The following is an 18,975-nucleotide window of genomic DNA, read 5'->3' as shown; positions in this document are numbered from 1 at the left end:
AACAGAGATAGTGAGAAAATGTCCTGAAGAATGAAAGCAGACATACAGAGAAGGCACGGGAGGGAGACAAAGACTGACCCAGAGTTCAGATGACTAAAGCACCAGGAAAATGTAGTTTATGCCACATAATCCATTCACAATTCTACATAGAAAGTTTGGTGACTTCATTCTCTTGTGAAAGTGAGGAGAGCGATGAGTAAAATCACAACAATATCCAAGAGAGAGGAGGAAAAAATCTGCCTGCTCCCTCCCCTTCATTTGAATGGATAAATGTACTGCAGAAAACTCGGCAGCCTGCAATTTCAGCATGGACCGCATCCATTAGTTCACCAGGGAATGAATGTCAGCTCCCAACAGAGCGCGATGTGAGAGTCAGAGTTTTATTTGAGGAAAGCTGAAGTAAAGTTTGGAACACGTAGAGAGCATTTCATCTTTTGTTGCTCTGCATGGCAAAAGCTCTCCATTTCCTCCTTTATGTGTATTGTTGTTTTTTTTCACACTTATGCTGTCGTAGATTAGCTGAGGTAAGCAGAGAGGGGAGAGGACAGAAGAGAAGAGAGGATGAAAGTGAACATTGCATCCATCCAACCATCCCCTGTTCCCTTCTGCCCATTCCGCCTGTCTGTCTATCTGTCTGTCTGCCATGCGCACAGGGTCTATTTATGGAAAGCAATGTCACTCACGCAACACCATCAGATAGCTTTCTCCCTGGCCTGTTCACTGCTCATACATCATTAACATTCTCTACGACCCCAGCACACACACACACACACACACACACACACAGACAACACACATATAGGCTGTACAGTACACCTCATGTGCCAATCAACTGGTACAAGAAGAAAACAAGGAAAAGACAAATGGTTTCACAGTGTCACACTAAATATATGGTGCATAGCGAGGAGCTCACAACATTCAGTTTATTAAATTATTCCTACAAGGGATCAACTAAATATACTTAATTAATCCATAAAGACGAGCTGCCTTATACATGCGCATATCCCTTTAAGATGTTAGTGTGACGAGAGTGTCAGTTGCATATTTTTCCCTTTAGAGTCAGCTGCATTGCAACGCAATTCTCAAACATTTAAATGTGTATGTGAATGTGTGTGAGTGTGTGTGTGTGTGTGTGTGTGTGTGTGTGTGTGTGTGTGGTGGCGGGGGACAAAATGCATAACTGGAAATGTATGTTTTTATTCATCTGATGCATTTAATCATGATGTAATTAATTGTGACTCGAAATTAAAGAAGCAAAACAAAATGTCACCTCACATATGGCATCTGATTTTAACCCTTCAAAGCCTGAGCCATTAAAAAATGGTGAGAAAAGTCCATTATGTGGACTTTTAACAAAATCAGAGCATATCTACCATTTATTACCATGTGATTGATCAAAGTTAATCCAGTGTATCTTTCAGTGGGAAAAAGACAAGTATCAGATTGTGTTCAATCGGATTTTATGTAAAGTTTTTACTGAATCAAATATGTCAAGTTGGGCTTTACAAGTTTAAATCAAATTGAATTTGCACATTTTCTAGAGTTTTTTTTTTTTTTTTGTTATTTTGATTTATTTTTAAATTGGACAAACTACAACACCAGCATTTGGACAATTAGCTTCTAAGCTAGTTCAGGGCTAAACATAAACAGGACAAATCTGTTGGTATTTTTTTAAAGCAGTTTTACATTAATTCAAATATTAAAAAATTTAGCCATTTTGTACATACTAAGGTGTAAGTACTTTAAATTTCTCCTTGTCTGGTTTGACTAATTATAGTTTTTTGAGTGATTGCAGGAGAGATAAAACAGAAAGAGGTGAAAAAGTCACCTCCCCAGAGGATGAAAGGAACAAGAGAGATTACAAAAAAAAAATGGTTCCCTCTTCTCTTCTCAGTGGAAGTATTACCTCTTCCATATGTTATGTTTTGGAAAACACATGATATGAATGCAAATATGGCAGATAAGAAGCCTCTAACAACGTATCAGGGGTTAACAACCTGACAAACTGTGGACATATGGGACAGAAGCAGAGACCGAGAAGGGAACACATCTGGACAGGGATTAGGACAGCTAAAGAGACTAAAAAAGGAGGAGGAGACAGAAGGATAGGCTTAGCATCAGCTAAGCGAAGGGGGGAGGGTCTGTTGAGGTTGTGTGATGGTTGGAGGTGATGGTGGCGTCCAGTTAAGAGATGAAGTCTAACGGAAGGCTCTTACTTGAAAGAAGCCCGGGGGCATGGGTCCTCCTGGCATGCCATCGTTGGGTGGCATGTTGCCCATCACTGGACTTGGGGCTGCGGCCGCACTCTGAAAAAAAAACACAAAGAAAACCAAATGTTCTTTCAGAATTCTTGATAAATTGAGCAACACAACGTTTCAGGACAAAGAAGCAAAAGTAATCTTGTGTTTGTCAAAATGCTCAGAAAATCAGAAATGATTTGTTGTAAGACTTCTGACCCTGATAAAATTCCTTCTGAAGCAAATGGAGCAATTACAGATATCTGATGAGCACATGATTAGTTGGTCGGCTAACAAATCATTTTGACAAGAGACACAAAACAAATAGCAAATGGAATAGTTTAGCGGTAGCATCAAGGTTTCTGTGGGAGCTCAGTAAATACACTGCATCGGCAGCAGACCGCCACATTAACTTTTCAGAATCAACTCAACTTTAAAATTGGACACAAATCTGTCAGTTTGCTGAAGGGTCACACGCACACACGGCTGGATGGAAGTACTGAAGTTCTTCCTTGAGCCTTTCTCCTCACTTTGGTGGATTTAGCTCAACTCCGAGCACTGTTTTGGTTGATTGATGTATAATGTAAAAATGTAAATCAGAGTTATAATCTTTGATTTATGCAACAGCCCTTCCTTCTGCATGGAGGCCCTTGCTTCAACGGGGCCTCTAAATATATTTCTGGCAATATTTCCTTCATCTTTCCCCTCAATTATAATGATTTTCAACACAGAGTAGAAGACAGATGTGACACTCGCTGCTCTGGTTTTCTTCAGAGGCGGAAAAGCTGACAGTCGGTGTTCGGTCATGACTGCTTTGTCAGAGCTTGACATTCACACTTGGCCAGTGCAACACGAGGAAGAACAAGAAAATTATTCTGAAAAACGATTTTGAAGCAGACTGTGAAGGATGTTCCCAATGTTCTCAGTGGAAAAGCGACCCATCTTTATGTTTTCCCGACAACAGACCCTGACGTCGCTCTCAGAAGGTTGGAAAAGATGGATGGGCATTGAAACATATTTGTCAGCCACTCATGGTTATGTAATAATATTACCATGGCAACCACTTAACATGCCCCTAAACTTAACCAAGAGGCTTTAGTTGCTCGAACTTAACCTTTAACATCAGGGTGGTAGATCAGAAACTTCTCAAATGAGTTATTCTGACAATAGTGTCAATATTTCCCATTTTATCAATCATTGGCACAAAAAATGCAAATTTGTGCCAAAAAATGTGCCAAAAATTTGTGCCAAAAAATGCAAATTTGTGCATTTTTTGTATGCAACTGACACCCCCCCCCTTGGTTTGACAAGCATGCCAACCAGGTTGCTCTTTTGAGTTTTGTTTTTCATTATCTTTTCTTATCTGGCAATCTTGCAAATTGACAAATTTTCTGTTTCCAGTCACTGAGACTCAATCCAGGACCAGAACTGGGACTGGTCCAAGTTAAATGTAGCCAAAACGGATTGTGGAGTTTTGTAGCTGATCTTGGATTTGCAGACCCGAGTGTGCCAATTGTTATGGGAGACAGTAATCACAACAAGATAAACATGTTTCTTTTTTTAGTCAAAATGGCTGTGTGAAGTGTGAAAATGAGATGTACCTTTTTTTTTTCTGAAGTTACTGCTTAATTTTTGACTCCACCATTAAGAAGTCCCACCCCTCACCTGAAACCTATGGAAAACACTGCCAATCTTCTGGATCTTAGGATGGTGTTAGTTTTTCATCATGTACACGTCTGCAGAAGAGGGTTGCAAAATAAATGCAACCTGTAAAACCAGCTTGACGGATGGAGCAACTTCCTTGCATGTTTAGGTGTAAAATAAAGAGAGAATTAAGTTTGTTTTGCCCTTTTTCAGCCAGTGCAGGAGTGCCTGTTCGGACACTCAGCAGGTACATGCACATGGTACATGGAACCAGTGCTGGTGTCTTTGAGAGCATCAAGAGGTCAGCAGCAACAAAAAGACAAAAAAAGAAAGAAAGTGAAGAGGACAACAGAGTAAAAACAAGCTAAGAAAGAGAAAAGATGCTTGAATGGGTGTCAGAGAATCTCAGGGAGACGATGAAGGGTGAATGGAAAAGGTGGTGCTGGCATGGTAATACGTGTGGGAAGAATGTGTGTTTGTGCGTGTGTGGCTGCCTGGCGCAGCCAACCAACAAGACTCCACAGCACTCAGGTGAAGCAGCAGCAAAAGGCCCCTTCTCCTAGTTGCCATGACAACCCCGACCTCAGTTCCTGCTCTCCAGTGCCCATTAAAACCCTCAGGCCGTCAATCATCAGCATGGCCAGGGAGCAGAGAGCGAGAGCAAGAGAGGGAGAGAGAGAGAGAGAGAAGAGAAGGATGGAGAGAGAGAAAAGAGAAAAAATTAGAGGAGAAAGAAGAAGAAAGAAGCAGTAAGATACAGAGTTTAAAGCAGCCTGTGGCTTTTGATAGCCGCTCTGTTTGCCACAGCTATCTCCATTTTTTCTCTCCCTGCACACAAACAAACCTGATACACAATACCTGCACAGCGTTAACTCACACACATCACTCTCCTTTAGCTCTCAGTCTGCACCTCCACAAAGCAATCTTCTAATAATCAGAGCCACATCTCATGACGTTGTTTCATCATATTATCTTTTCAAAGCAATTTCCAAACAAGCTTTCTCCACTCAGCGTCCATCTTTAACTAATGATCCAACTTGATTGCTATATAACGTCCATCCACGACCCCTCCTTCTAGGATAAGTGCTCTTGAAATCAGTTAAGTATTCAGTATTTTTAAAGTATAAAACTTTACTCCATTTCTTTTAAAACTTTGCTTGGCTTTATGGATGCCTACAGGAATAAAGCAGCATCTGTTTAAAGCACTGATGTCACATATTCCTGTTTGCTTTCTTGCTTAAAGTTGGATCTGAACAACTAAAGAAAAATGAAGATAGAGCCAGAAGCTGATGAAAATCGGCATAGCAGAAATGCCGGAGAGGCATTAGGAAGTCAATGCCCCAAATGAGCATTTTCACCTTGGAATTACATTACATCATGACTTCAAACAAGCTTTATCCAACCTGTTTGCTAACACAGATAAGCAGCGGAAAGAAGATCCTGGTAGTGGAAGGAGTCAGAAGTGATCAGCTGCAGCAAGGAGAGCAGTGAATGATGGAGGCAGGACTCATCTCCATATTCACAGGCAAAGGTATTAAGTCACAGATGAGCTTTTTTTTTTTTTAGCATAAAAGAACTATTTTCAGAGTAAAGAAATATAAACATGTCATTTTAATGCACATAGATGAGCTTTTAGGGGTTTAATAAATGCCTTGAGGGGGAGTTTAAAAGAGCAAATGAGCACATCTCCAAATGTATGCTTATATAGCAAGAGGAGGAGCTCGGAGAGTAGACGTATTGCAATGGCTCGTCTTATAATAACACAAACTCTGACATGGTGAGATCCTATTCCAGTAAATGGCATGCTTTATTTAGGATCAGTATGTGTTTGCGGATTAGGTGCTGAGGGTCATCAGTAACGAATAAGAGGGACACTAAGATATGTACAGATGCAATGATCCCTTGCTAGTCAAAATCATTGCAAACTTTGTTTTCTTCTCTTTTCCTCCAACATCAGTGAGGCATTGTTCTGGGACACGTAGAGTGTTTGATAATTTACTCTAACAGAAGGGGCTCTGCTATGTTTTGGCTCCTGGTTGGGATCCTCTTTAGCTCCACACTGGAAGCTGGCAGCAGCCCACAGACGCTGAGTGAGAGGCTCTATCTGTCCGGTGATCAGACCTCGGCTTGCAGGGGGTAATGGATCTGCTGTTATCTGGATCCAAACAAGCAGGCCAACACACTGCTACCTACTGGCTACATCAACACTGATACTGACCTGCTTGTGTTTGTGTGTCTTTGGATATATGCCTTGTGTTTTTTTGAGATTGCAAAGGATCAGCCTGACCTCACCAGACAAACACAGCAACATGTTCCCAAACACAAAACTGTCTGCGTTGGCACCTTAAGGCTCTGAGCACAAAATTCAGACATGCAGGTAAGCAGGGTTCAAATCCAACTCTTTTCTGACCTTAGAGAAGAGCTTCTGATTGTCTCTGCAGCATCCCTGTGTTTTTTTTTCTTCTGCAACCCAGCTACACAAGAAGAGACCAAACTGATAAAAACAGAAACAGCTAGAAAAAAAAATGTACATTGTCCAAACATGTCCTTGGTGTGCAAAAGCTGTAAAGAAAAGCTTAATCAGAAAAAAAGGGGAAAAAAAGTACTCCCAGGTAAACTGATGTTTACCGGCAAACACAAGGCTGTTTAATAACGGAAATGTTTCACACCTGAATGAATGCTCCGTTGTGTGTTTATACATGTCGTTTCCGTGGCTTGAACACTGATTTTCTAAAACACTAGTTTCATCTAGCCTGCAGCATTTTGTGGAAAATCAAACCAGGAATTAGTCTTCAAGCTGCTCCTTAATGTCATTGCCATCAACCTCTCCTCCAAGCTTTCTCATTTGTCCTCCTCCTCTTCCCTCAGCTTCAAGTGCTCCAATAAGTCTGTCAGTGAAGTCAACTCTATAAAGATTAGCGGAGAGGCAGGAGTGTGTAAGCAGGGCTGCCAGTCGACAGATGGTTCTAATCGATGGAAGACGGAGAGCTGCCGGGCTCCTCTGCCAGGAACCCCCCGCTCCCAACCCAGCGACATGGAAATGCCCTCAATGGCAGGAACCCTTCTCTATGCAGCCATACACACACACATAACAGGTATGCAGAAAAAAATGGACACGCACGCATACAGAGATGTAAAGTATGCACAGAGGAGCATTGCATATACCGCACACACAAATTTGCACATATGCTGCCAACTTCCCATAGCTCCAGCAGCTGTTATGTCAATCAGGTGAATTAATTACTGTTAAACAAATCTGCATGGGATCCCCCCCACAGAACACACACAAACAAACACACGTACACGACCCTCCTCCCCCAAACGCCTCTGTCTCTAAAGCATCTCTCCTCTAACATCGGGGCCCCAGGAGCCTGGAGCTACCTCCAAGCTACACAGGCACAGCTCCGAGCTGAAAGCCCAGAGGGAAGGCACGATGGCTGTGGGAACGTCACCCTGCTCTTCCTCCTCTGCTGCTCCGCAGCACTGCCACTGACACACACTGCCGCCTCCCAGGCTAACAAATCAACCAACAGCGATGCACACAAGCTACCTGACAGGAAAGGAAATAAGGGAGTGATTGCATGTGTGCACAAGCGCAGACACAGTTCATGTCTTCACAAACAGAAACCATAAGCTAATCAATATATTAAATGACAATAAATACAGCCCTTGTATGATCTTTTACATACTGACCTGGTAGCTGGAGGGGAAGACTGTCTCAACCCTACTTCTCCTCATCCATGTAATCAAAAATTACAGAAATACGTATAAACTAAAACAAAAGGAACAACAACAACAAAACACTCACATCTTTGTGGAGTAATTTTATAGCTGACCTCTTGATTAGTTCATGTAGCCTCCACACACACACACACACACACAAACAGTGTCCACTGTCTTATCCAGGAGCCTTTACAGGCGTGTCGGTGGTTAATGACTAAAGCTTGCCGATGGCCTGCTGCTCTCTTTAGTGACCCTTTCTAACACAGGTCCACCTGCTGATGCGTCTCTTTAATTAACACACAAACACACACACACACACACACACACACACACACACACACACACACACACACACACACACACACACACACACACACAGATATGCATCCCCTTCCTGCCCTCCGCCTGTGACCTTTCGCTCTGACATCAGACAGTTGGGGTTGGGTGGGAAAGACAACCAGAGGACTGGGTGTCTTGATTGCGCTCGTCCACAGGCAGGCATGTCCACGCACACTTTAAAAGAAATAGGCAAACTCACACGTGCACAACGCTACATGCCTAATTAAAGATTATTAATGCTGCTAATTAGGGGATAATAGAATGCTCGGAGCTTGGAGACAAAACCTAATGTGAAGAAAACTGTAGTAAAAGGAAAGGCGTGTGAGCTTTTGTCAATGAGCGTGAGGAAGAGACAGGAGAGAGATAGGAAAAATGATTTTATCCTGCGCTGCCTCCTGTCCTCCGGTGTCTCGCTCTTACTCGCAGACTCTAGATGCTCAGCTCGGCAGGTCACAGAGGGCTACAGATCAGGGGCGAGCAGGTAGATCATCCCTGAAAGGCCACTTCACAGGTGATGACACACACAAACAAGTGCAGTCACCCACAAACACTTTTGGCAGTTCTAAAAGCAGTAAGCGTTGATGTATGCTCCATCTCTGAGTCTGCTGCGTTGTTTTCCTTGTAGCTAGAATGTAAATAAATGTTCAGCGGTGTAACACATCAGCTGCGTCAGATGTTTTATGTCAGTACCTCAGAAACCAGGAGCAAGACTGTCTTTCATCAGCTGCCCCTTTGCACCAATGTTCAACAATAATATAGAAAGAAATCTGTCATAAAAGAGTCTGAGGCTCTCCAGCCTCCACAAACCAGAAAGCAACACAGCCAAAAGACCAAACAGGCGAGATACTTGCTATTTTCAGCCGCAAAAACCTCAACCGTCCCTTTAACTCTTCCACCTACACATTTTTACAACAAAAAAATCAACAGGTTCACAGCTACTGTCTGAGTTTTGTAGAGAATATACATCTGAGGGAAGCTGATAGAAGCTAGTCCCACAAAAAGCATGGAAACCATTGTAAGAGGAGCATCAGATCATTCAAATGGAGCTTTGTTTCTTTCAGCTTTTAAACCTTTTTTTTGTACAAAGTAGCTATTAAAGTTCATGAACGAACGCTGACATTCAGCAAGACTGACATTTACATATCTGTTAATATTTATTTGCAGAACACTGAGACAGCTCTGCTCATGTTCGCCCACGAGGCAGACTATTTAAACAACTAGAAAGCAAAGGTAAAATACTTTTATTATCTCCTGTTGTTCAATCTGTGATTTTAAATACTTTTAACTCTTCTATCTAATCTCTTTAGGAACAAAGCTGAAAACTAAGAATTAAACAGAAAATCAGGAGAACGACTGATAGATTCAACAGCTCCTTGAAGATGTTAAAATGATTTTTCAGAGAGCTAGTAAAGGATGATCATCAGCAAATTTGTTGTTCGGTTGAAACCTTAAGGCATCTTTGGAAATAACACTTAGGAATAAGAATATTTATTTTCTTTCTCACATAGTTAAAATGCAATTAAAGAAATTTTTCATGAGACATATCTTTTGAGTTATGTTCTCAGTATATTGTAGGTAACATGTATTGTTTCCCCAAGGACATGCCATCTATAATACACAGTATAAGAAATAAAAAAAAATTTCCAACACTTCTGTATGAATCTGAGAACCAGACATTAGTTCCAGACCCAGTATAGATCACGATTCACTTTTAACCAGTTAAGTCAAACTCTGATCAGGTCCAGATCCAGGTCAGTTCAACATTATACAGCAGTAAATACCCAAATGGATTTGTGATGCTCAGTTTTGGGTACTAAATTAAAAAATTCCTCTGATTTCACATCCGATCTTCTCTTTTTTTTTTTTTTAACTCACGAGGACATCCAAAGGTTATGAGGTTACTCTTTCTGTTTATCAAGATAACATGTGATGCTGGGATCATCTTTGCAACAGAACATCACAACATCCTTTAAGCCTGGCTGAGGACAATGGACGTTTTATATGGAAGAAAATAGAAAAACAAATATAGAGAAGCAAAACGTAAACAGAAATTCTTCAATAAAACTTTAACCTGAATATAAAAGCTATAAAGCAAAATCTTTTCAAAGATCCTGTTCATTGCGTGGAGCAGCTTATCTAACCTATAGACTTCACAGTTGCTACTGCTAGAATCTCAAACTTTGCAGACGATTTGATGATAAAACACAACACTTTTTTCAGCCAGACCTCCTGCGGGACTATTAAAAAATGAAAAGAGTCTCTGGGAACCTTGTTAGCAATATCTACCTCTGCCTTATTCTTTGGCATTCTTTCATATTCTTGTGCTTATTTCTTCTTCTTCCTCTCATGTTACGCACACACAACTGGATTTTATTTCTGCAGAGCTGAGAAGGTGCAAGATGAAAAGGAGAAGGAAGTGCTGGTGCTATATACCATGAACGAGGAAAAAGGCGGCGACAGTTCGACATTCCAGACGTCTTTAGCTTGAAACGTTTAAGGAATAACATTATAATGCTCTGCATAAAGTGGTCTTAGAGAGAAAACTGAGTTGTGTAAAAAGAGGGATAAGTCCAGTCTTGCAGCTTCAGGCTTAATGTTTCTGTGTTCTGCTGAAATAATCGCCTGCACAATTGGCATTCAGTGCAAATTCACACCTTTCTACTGAGCTGAAACTCTGCATCTCATGGTTATGTTTAGCAACCAACAGAAAAACACCAGACATTTAAAACCATATCACGGCAGTCTCATCCACTCACTCCATTTCTATTTTGAAGTATACGTGTCTGTGTGTGTGCGTGTGTGTGTGTGTGTGTGTGTGCAACTGCAGGGCCAGGCAGGAAGAGGCATTCCCAAAGGAGCAGTCCTCCTGAGCGCCAGACATTTGGGGGTTGGGCATATGAGACACGGACACACACACATGCACTCAGAAACACACATATGAGGCACACGCTACCAATTTCCATTTGTATCCCACAGGCACCACCATGTAGACCACCTCCACCTCATGAGTCACAGTGGATGAGATCAGCTTCCAATATTTTGATATAGAAGTCCACATGAAGCCGTTACTTCCCTCTTACAGAAACATACCGTCAGGTTTAAGAAACCATAAAACGCACTACATCAAAACAAAGAAGGTCGTAACAAACCAGAACATCTCTCAGCTGCTTAATGTGCAAATATGTTCTTCTTGATCACAGACTGGACTTCATCGCTTGACATATTTTAACAGCAGAAGAATACAAATGTCAAGCGCCACCTGTTTTCTTCAAACACCGTTCAGATTCTGGCCTCTGGTCAAAGCCAAGTTTAGCCCGATCAGCTGTCCTGGTCCAGGTCCTGGGGTCAGACAGGTTAGAGTCTTTAAACTCAGTGGCCTTCAGGACCCAGGAGCTGAACACCACCTAACATTGTCTCCCGCCAGACAGGAGGAGGAGGAGGTGAGTGGAGACAGCAAACCACATTCCCAAGACAATGGACAGTCTGTAGAGCATGCTGAGACTCTGAGGGCCCAGAGGCATGTTGAGAAGAGGGAGGGAACGGGAGAGGGGCAGAAAGAATGAGGGAAAGGTGGCATTAGGAGTATAGAAAGAGAAGAGACGAGAAGAAGAAAAAAAAAGTAGAACTAATGAGAAAAAAAAGCGAGGTTCTGTACAAAAAAGAAAGGAGGTGTAGAAGAAGGAGTGCTGGCAAAGTCGACGGAAACTGATATGGAGAAAGCATGACGGGGGGTGTTGTGGTTAGATGGGGTCTCTTGGTTTCAGTTGCTTTTCCTTTAGCTGACCAGTGAGGATTTTCAGTTCACTCAGTTCAAGTGTTTTGGACGCAAACCGCGACTATGTTAATCATGTAAGATCATATGAGCTATGGACATGAGCCAATGAAAAGGAAAAGCGATCAGAAACAGGCAACTTTGTGCCAATGTTCATTCATATGTCACAAGCATGTATTACAGTCAAGTCCAAGGTGTGTTCAGCACTTGGTCATTATCTCAGAGGAGAGGCTGAGATCTGACAGTGTGATATAATCCACTTTGTTCAAATGACGCTACGAAATTGACTCCTTTTCTCTTGGCCAGCTAAATTGAATGTAATTAATTCTGAGCCATTTTTTGGGCAAAATCAATGCAACACCACCAGAACAAACCAGAAAAATAGCATCCTGTCTGGAGATGAGCCAGCTGCAGTCAACACTGATGTTACCCCATATATCTCTTAGTCCCTCACAATTTAAACTGACTGCAAATAAATACGCAAAACTTTTGAACTAACATAAATATATTAGTGTTAGTTCATTAGAACACAGAGGTCTGGTTGAACTTTCATCTAGTTTGATTACTGCGGTACCCCCATTAAATTTGTGCAAGTGAAGCGGGGTTATGGTGCTGCAGGCTTCGCAATTGCTAACAGATGATGAACTGCTCACTTCCAGGCAGCAGTAAGAGGACATGATGGGGAGCCTTTCGGTCTTTGTTTGCACTAGACTGCACCAAGTTTTGACACGGTGCGTTTTGTCCACATTTCAATAATCCAAAAACTCATTGCCCATTTGGCCATTAACGTTTCTTTATTCAGCATTTTTTCATCTTGAAACTCAGAATGACATTACAAAACTTCTCCTTAACTACAAAGAAAAACCTACACTTGTGTTAAAAGGCAATGTTCCTGTTAATATATAAAGCTCTACATAATTCCTCCATCTCTGCCATCCAGGCTCCACACATTCTGGCCCCTGTCTGTCCCTGGGAGACACATGAGGAAATAAAGAGCCTTGGCGCTGACCTCTGGACCACCAGTCGACTTGCACTGACATACAATGACGTTTGACATTAATGTCCTCTATTTGCATTCTTGCTTCCAGGAAGTATGTCAGCAGCCAGTGTGGCTGATTGCTGGCAATAGCTTGTTGTCTGAGACAGTGTTGTGGGGGAGACGCTCTTTAAGGAGTAATCTAAACTTCTGTTTTGGTGAAACTGCATGAGACCAGCCTGTGAGCATGGACTAGATTGAAGCTAGTTCCCTCCGAGGTCAAACAACCAACACTTCCTGGGTCGGCCTTGTGCTATCATTACAACAGAGGTTGACAAATGTTTACTCTGGAGGAACCATGAAGTGGAAGAGGAAGAGGAGGTTAAGATTTCCAGAGAACACCTTACTTTTTTTTTATTTTTTTTTATTGACAGAAGCACACATGTGGGCAGGCAAACTCTCACCAGCGTCGCCATCAATAAATAAATGGAGGCTGACAGAAATATCCCCAGCATAGTCTCAGCCAGCAGTGGCACGCACAGAGAGAGAGCCAGAGAAGACGACAGGCGCGCACACACACACACACACACACACACAGAATGAAGCATGAAGATAAAGGCTGGGAGAGATAGCAACAGAGAGAAGAGAACAAGAAGGAGGGAAACAGAGCGAATAAATGGGAAGGGCTGTGAAACAGAGAAAAAATGGACAGATTAGAATAAAGAGGAAAAGATGCCTCTGCTCTTTGAGTTCGCTTCTGGTCTCGAGTCAGGAGAAAGGATTAATGGCTGAGGTGAAACATGCTTACTGTTTCATTCCTGTTTGCCCCTACCCCCCCCCTCCTGAGTTTCTCCTCCACCCCCTCACCTCCACAACCCAACAGAAAGACAGACTACAGCAGTCTATGCAGCAACAGACACACACACACACACACACACACACACACACACACACATGACCATGCCTCTATCTGAGCCTCTGCTCCATCACCCCGTCTCAACCTCTGGTTCTGATTTAGAAGCAACCTCCTTTCCTTCCTCCTCTGTACATCTCGCATCGCTCAGCATGTTTGCGTGTGTAAAATTTTGTTTCCTGCAAATGGATACACCAACACGTGTGCGAGCACAGACCGAGGCGCTTGTGCCCCCTGTGTGAGTTGTGGTAACAGAGATACGCACACACAAACGCTAGCACAGACACACGGGCAAACAGCATGGAGCACCTGAGATCATCTTCATGGAGACACATGCTCCCCCTCTTCAATGATTAGTCTAAATATGCCAGTGATCACAGAACAGCAGGAAGACCCACTGCACATGGAGCAACACACACAAGCCATCTTCTATCTCTCTGCTCAACAAGAAAAAAAAAAAAATCACTCACACTTTTCATTTGCTGTCTCCCCAGCCGGCAGGCTGCCAGGCTTCACATAAACATGGAGCTTTGCCTTTCACATCCTTCTGCAGGTACAGCAATGCAAACACAGAAAACAAGGCTTCTGTACATCCAATGCTTTTTGTAATGAATCACGCTAACAGGGAATCAAAATATTAGTTGCTGTTTGATTGTCTTCCTGGTACAAATTAAGACAAAGAAGCAGATAATATTTCACTCTGAAAATTAGATTTGCCCCCTCAAGGTTGTATGCCTCCACCAAGCAGTCGCATCCATGTTTCTATTTTTCCCATTAATAGGTGTTGTTTCTCATCCAAGTTGAAGGTCTAAATACTGGAGAATGTGGTTTACAGCAGGGAATCTGAGACCTTTTGTGACAAATTATGATTTCAAACACAGGCATGTAAAATAAAAATGGACATAACTTGAGGAGTTGAGATTTGTTTTTCCTTCTCTGTTGTTTAAGAAAAGCTAATTCAGACTCTTTGTATTGGTTTGCTCTGCTTTTTCACAATTATTGTAATATTTTTAACTAATAGTAAATTCATTTTGTATCAACCCAACAAAACCACGACACAGAACAGTGCAATCTGTGATCTGCTTTCTGCTGAGCCCGTGACAGGAAGAATAAGACAATAGACTGTATATAAAAGATGGACGGAGCCTCCGTGACGTCACCCGTAGCTTTCTGAAGAGCTTGAATTGAAGCTCATTGGGCGGTTTCGATCATCGCCATCTTGGCAGCGTCAAACGTGTTTTTTTCTCCTAGAAAATACAAAAATGGCCAAAGAAGTAGAGCTGAGAGGGGGGATGTGAGTGTGGGGGTGCATGATGTCATCTAGCTAATGCTGACCTGCCTGTCAGTTTACCGACTGCCTGTCGGTTAGCTAAGAGCTAACGGAGCTAACAGGAGCTAAAAGGAGCTCCATTAGCCAGCTAATAGTTAAAGCTAAGTCACACTGTTAACCGGCTAAAACTGCGGTTGTTCCACATTCCTCCTCCTTGAAGCAGGATATCAGGTACCTGCCAATTAAAAGGACACGCCTTTTATTCTGCTGAATTTCGAGATTAAATTACTTCTAAACAGAGGAGTAAGGAAAAAAGTCACTCCCCCCACAACTTTCATAAAGGTAAACCTGACCAATTAAATATAAAATTGTTTAAATAGGCTGTAAACATGCTTATTTCGGCTGTGAAGTTGGCATTTTTAACATAGTAGTCTATGGGGATTTGCTTCGTTTTAAAACCCCCTAGTGGATGAGAGGTGAACTGCATGTTTTTGGCACTTCTGCATTGGCTTCATTTTTAACCAACGGAGGTTGCAGCTTAAATAGAACCTTGCCTTTATGGTACGGTACGGACTGTCCAAAAAGTCAAGATGTTGTTTTCTCAGTGGTCTGTAAAAATCTTTGAAATTACAAAGAGAAGATTTACATGCAAATGTGGCCAGCACAGCTGTATTTCATTTGATAAACTCTGTCTTTCTTCTTCTGTCATGATATAATCGGCAGAGAAAGCAGTCTGAATTGGAGAAGAAAAAAAAAAAGAAAACATGTAGTAATTGGTCCAGAACATGGAGCCCTTAAAAACATCTGGAAAGCGATTTAAGTCTCACACCATGGGAAGCATTTAGCTCATATGGATGTTCAGCCTGTATGTGAAACAACGACGAGATTGTTGGTTAAAACCGGGGTAAGGGGTAAATCTGTAAGGGGGCATTCTCCTCCCCTGTTGCTTATCTGCATGTTACAGCTTTTAAAACCCCCGTCGCTTCGGGAGACATCGTCACCAACCTCCAAGTAAAATGGCAAAAAAAAAAAAAAGCACTGCAAGTAATCACGTCACACAGTCGACATATGTTTTTTATTGACTTTTATGGATTTATTTTTTGTTGCAGGGGTATTACCAACTTTTTTCTGACAGCATTCTCTACCACATGTGCAAAAGTTTCCCTCAAACAAGATCTTACAAACTAATCCATTTATTTTACCCTTTTTCACGTATAGTGTGATACTAAAGAAATAAAAACTTCTAAAGAAGTTCAACAAGAAGCCTGACAGAAAGCAGTGTAGTCTGTGATCGTTTCCCAATTTAAGATCAGTCCTGACTGATATGAACAGTGAGCAGGAAAAGTGAGTCGTGAACTAATTTGAAGGCATCCATACACACATGTATGCACACATGTATACATGTAACCTGGACAAGCCGTTTGTTATGACCCTGTGAAGATCACTGGCACACATGCGCCCACACCCTTTAACACAAACTGGCGCCCTGATCATCCTCATCCCTCCCGCCTCTCCTCTCTGCCCTCTCTCCCACCTCCTTCTCCCCTTTCCAGTCCTTCATATCAAACCAGTGCATAAAGCTGAACACACATACACACACATAACCCCATGAGGAGAAATGGGGTCGTTTGCCTCTCTTATCTTCTTTTCTCTTTCACTTTATACACACACACACACACACACACACACACACGCAAGCTTGCCCCCTTCTCTTTTTCTACCCCTTACTTAACTTACTCCCACTTCTCTCACTCTATCTCTCTTCCCCCTCCCCCAACAGCCCTCAGCCAATGGTGTCTGGGTGTCAGGCAGCTCAGAGAAGCTGTTGTCATGGTGACGGGGCTCCTGTCTGTGCTCTGTCCCTCAGGCATCCCAGATCCAGAAAGCAGCATCGTGTTTATGTGAGAGAGGAGAGGAGAGGAGAGGAGAGGAGAGGAGAGGAGAGGAGAGGAGAGGAGAGGAGAGACACGAGGAACAGACATTAGGAGGAGGAGATGGAGGAGGGAAAGAAAAATGCTCCACTTTGACCATCTTTTGTTCTGTTGTGTTTTCCAGTTTGGAGGTCTTGTATTCATCTGTGTGTCAACGCGTGCGTGTGCATGTGTGTGTGTCACATGGCCTTGTAGACGCCCAGGCATCTCACACCCCTATTCCTGGCACCTCCACCCAATCTCTGACCTTTCCTGGACTCCAGCAGGCAGACACACACACACACACACACACACACACACACACACACACACACACACACACACACACACACACAAACTAGACCAAGCACACAATCAGAGCTCTTTATATGCGTACACACTGACACACAACACACACGCTCACTCACACACATTCGGCCAAGATCATGTAACCAGCCCCAAACACTTGCACCTGGTGTAGCCTAAAATAAGGTCCTAAGGCAGCCATGTTGCAGGGTGACGCGACGTTGACAACAGCTTGGCGTTAACCACTGTGCCAGTGAACAACAGTCACACACACACACATAAACACATATTCACAGTGTAGAGCATTTGCCTCCAGGGGGCATCTGTTGCTGATTGGTCAATGCAATTGTTTGTGCCCTGAACACGACCCTCACAGTGTGCACTTTTAAACACAACTATAGCAAAAGAACAGGTGTTGAGCATGAGCACTCCAGGCCCTCACTAACATACAATAAACCCCACCGCTTCTTGTATCTGTATCAGTGGTGGCCTACTGCTCCATCCGCTGCACACTTGACTTTCTCCTCTCTTTCACAGGACAATCCAGCGCATTAATTGCAAGGTAAACAACTGAAGAGGAGCGTCACCCCTGCAGGAGCCCTTTTCCTTCCCTCCCTCCCTCCTTTTCCTTCCTCTCGTCTTTTTCTGAAGCGAGTTGGGTCTAAGCCCCCCTTAAGAATCAGAATCTGGACAAGCACCAGTTGGAGGCTAATCCGGCCCGCCGACTGGACCCCTCCTCTGAAACGGCACAGCGGGGGTGGACTGATGAAAGGATGGCTGATATGAGGAACATGAAAGGCATTGTAGAGGCACACAGAGGTGCAGACACAGCTTGCTTCAGTCCACCGCGCTGCCTTCAGCATTGTACGACAAGCCATTTAGGACATTAAAACAACACTGCATCATCAGCGTTAGATGCCAAGTCCGGCATCAAACTTTCTTGTAGGTGGATGTTTTATGTCGGCTTCCACTTGGCACACAGAAAGGACACTTACTGTATAAACTGTGACCATACTAAGTTCAACACCTACATCCGCTACAACAGCTAAGATCCATTCAGATCAGGCTGCGCTTGACTTGAATATCAGATATCTCTCCTGTTGAGGCAATAAAACTGGCATCAACTGGAGGAAAGACACTGATAATCATTCAGTTTTAGACTTTCAAACATCTTTGATTAACTAAAAACAAAGAAACATGGAGTAGAGGTTGTAGGGAACATGGATTGTCAGGTGTGGAGTCGGGAGTGTTTTAAAGCTGCTCTGGCTGCAGTGGTGTCGCAAATCAACACACGGAAAAGGAACACTTGGTTTTTTGTTTTGTTTTGTTTTTAAAAAACAAACAAATAAAAAAAATAATCAAACCTTTACTAGACCTAAAAGTCAGGAGCCAAAAGGGCCAAATTCAGACATGCTTGATTTGTATGCAGGGTGTTCGCGGCTGCAGTGGGTTCACACAACAGATAAATAACAATGGAACACAAACGCATTACCTGATTTTTCATTAAATTCAACCCCGAATTTATCTGTCTGACGTTCATGCATCCACAAAACTACATGTGAAAAACAAAAACCGAAAAGAGAAATAATGCAAATCCACACTCACTGATTGATGTGTGAAAGATGTTGTCACATTGGAGATCCAAAAGAAACAAGTTGTTTCCTCTCTCTTTCAGGATTCAAAGCAGACTGTACTTTTTTTCCACAGTGCTCTCCATCGTGGTTGTTGTGTAGTTGTTTGTCAAATTACTTTACAGGAATTCCTCCTCTCGTCTCCTCGCTCTCGTTGGCTGTAGCCTTCCAACAGTCTGAATGTCAAATGGTCTTCACAAGTCACCTAAGACGTGCTCTTCATACATGTGTGTAGATTCTATATGAATTCTTTT

At 42.6% G+C, this 18,975-nt stretch overlaps 1 protein-coding gene across 3 annotated transcripts in view; it reads right to left on the bottom strand.

Annotated features, from left to right (window-relative positions):
* ssbp4 (single stranded DNA binding protein 4) overlaps positions 1–18,975 on the bottom strand; it is an 86,225-nt gene that overhangs the window by 23,063 nt on the left and 44,187 nt on the right. For all 3 annotated transcript variants that reach the window (XM_079245080.1, XM_079245081.1, XM_079245079.1), the window contains exon 5: positions 2,217–2,306. In XM_079245080.1, coding sequence (XP_079101206.1) covers positions 2,217–2,306 — 90 coding nt within the window. The remainder of the gene's footprint in view (positions 1–2,216; positions 2,307–18,975) is intronic.

This window comes from Telmatherina bonti (genome assembly GCF_933228915.1).
Source record: "Telmatherina bonti genome assembly, chromosome: 8".
In the NCBI taxonomy this organism is placed as follows: Eukaryota; Metazoa; Chordata; class Actinopteri; order Atheriniformes; family Telmatherinidae; genus Telmatherina; species Telmatherina bonti.
The sequence above is the reverse complement of the archived record's forward strand: the minus strand, read 5'-3'. Positions and strand labels throughout refer to the sequence as shown.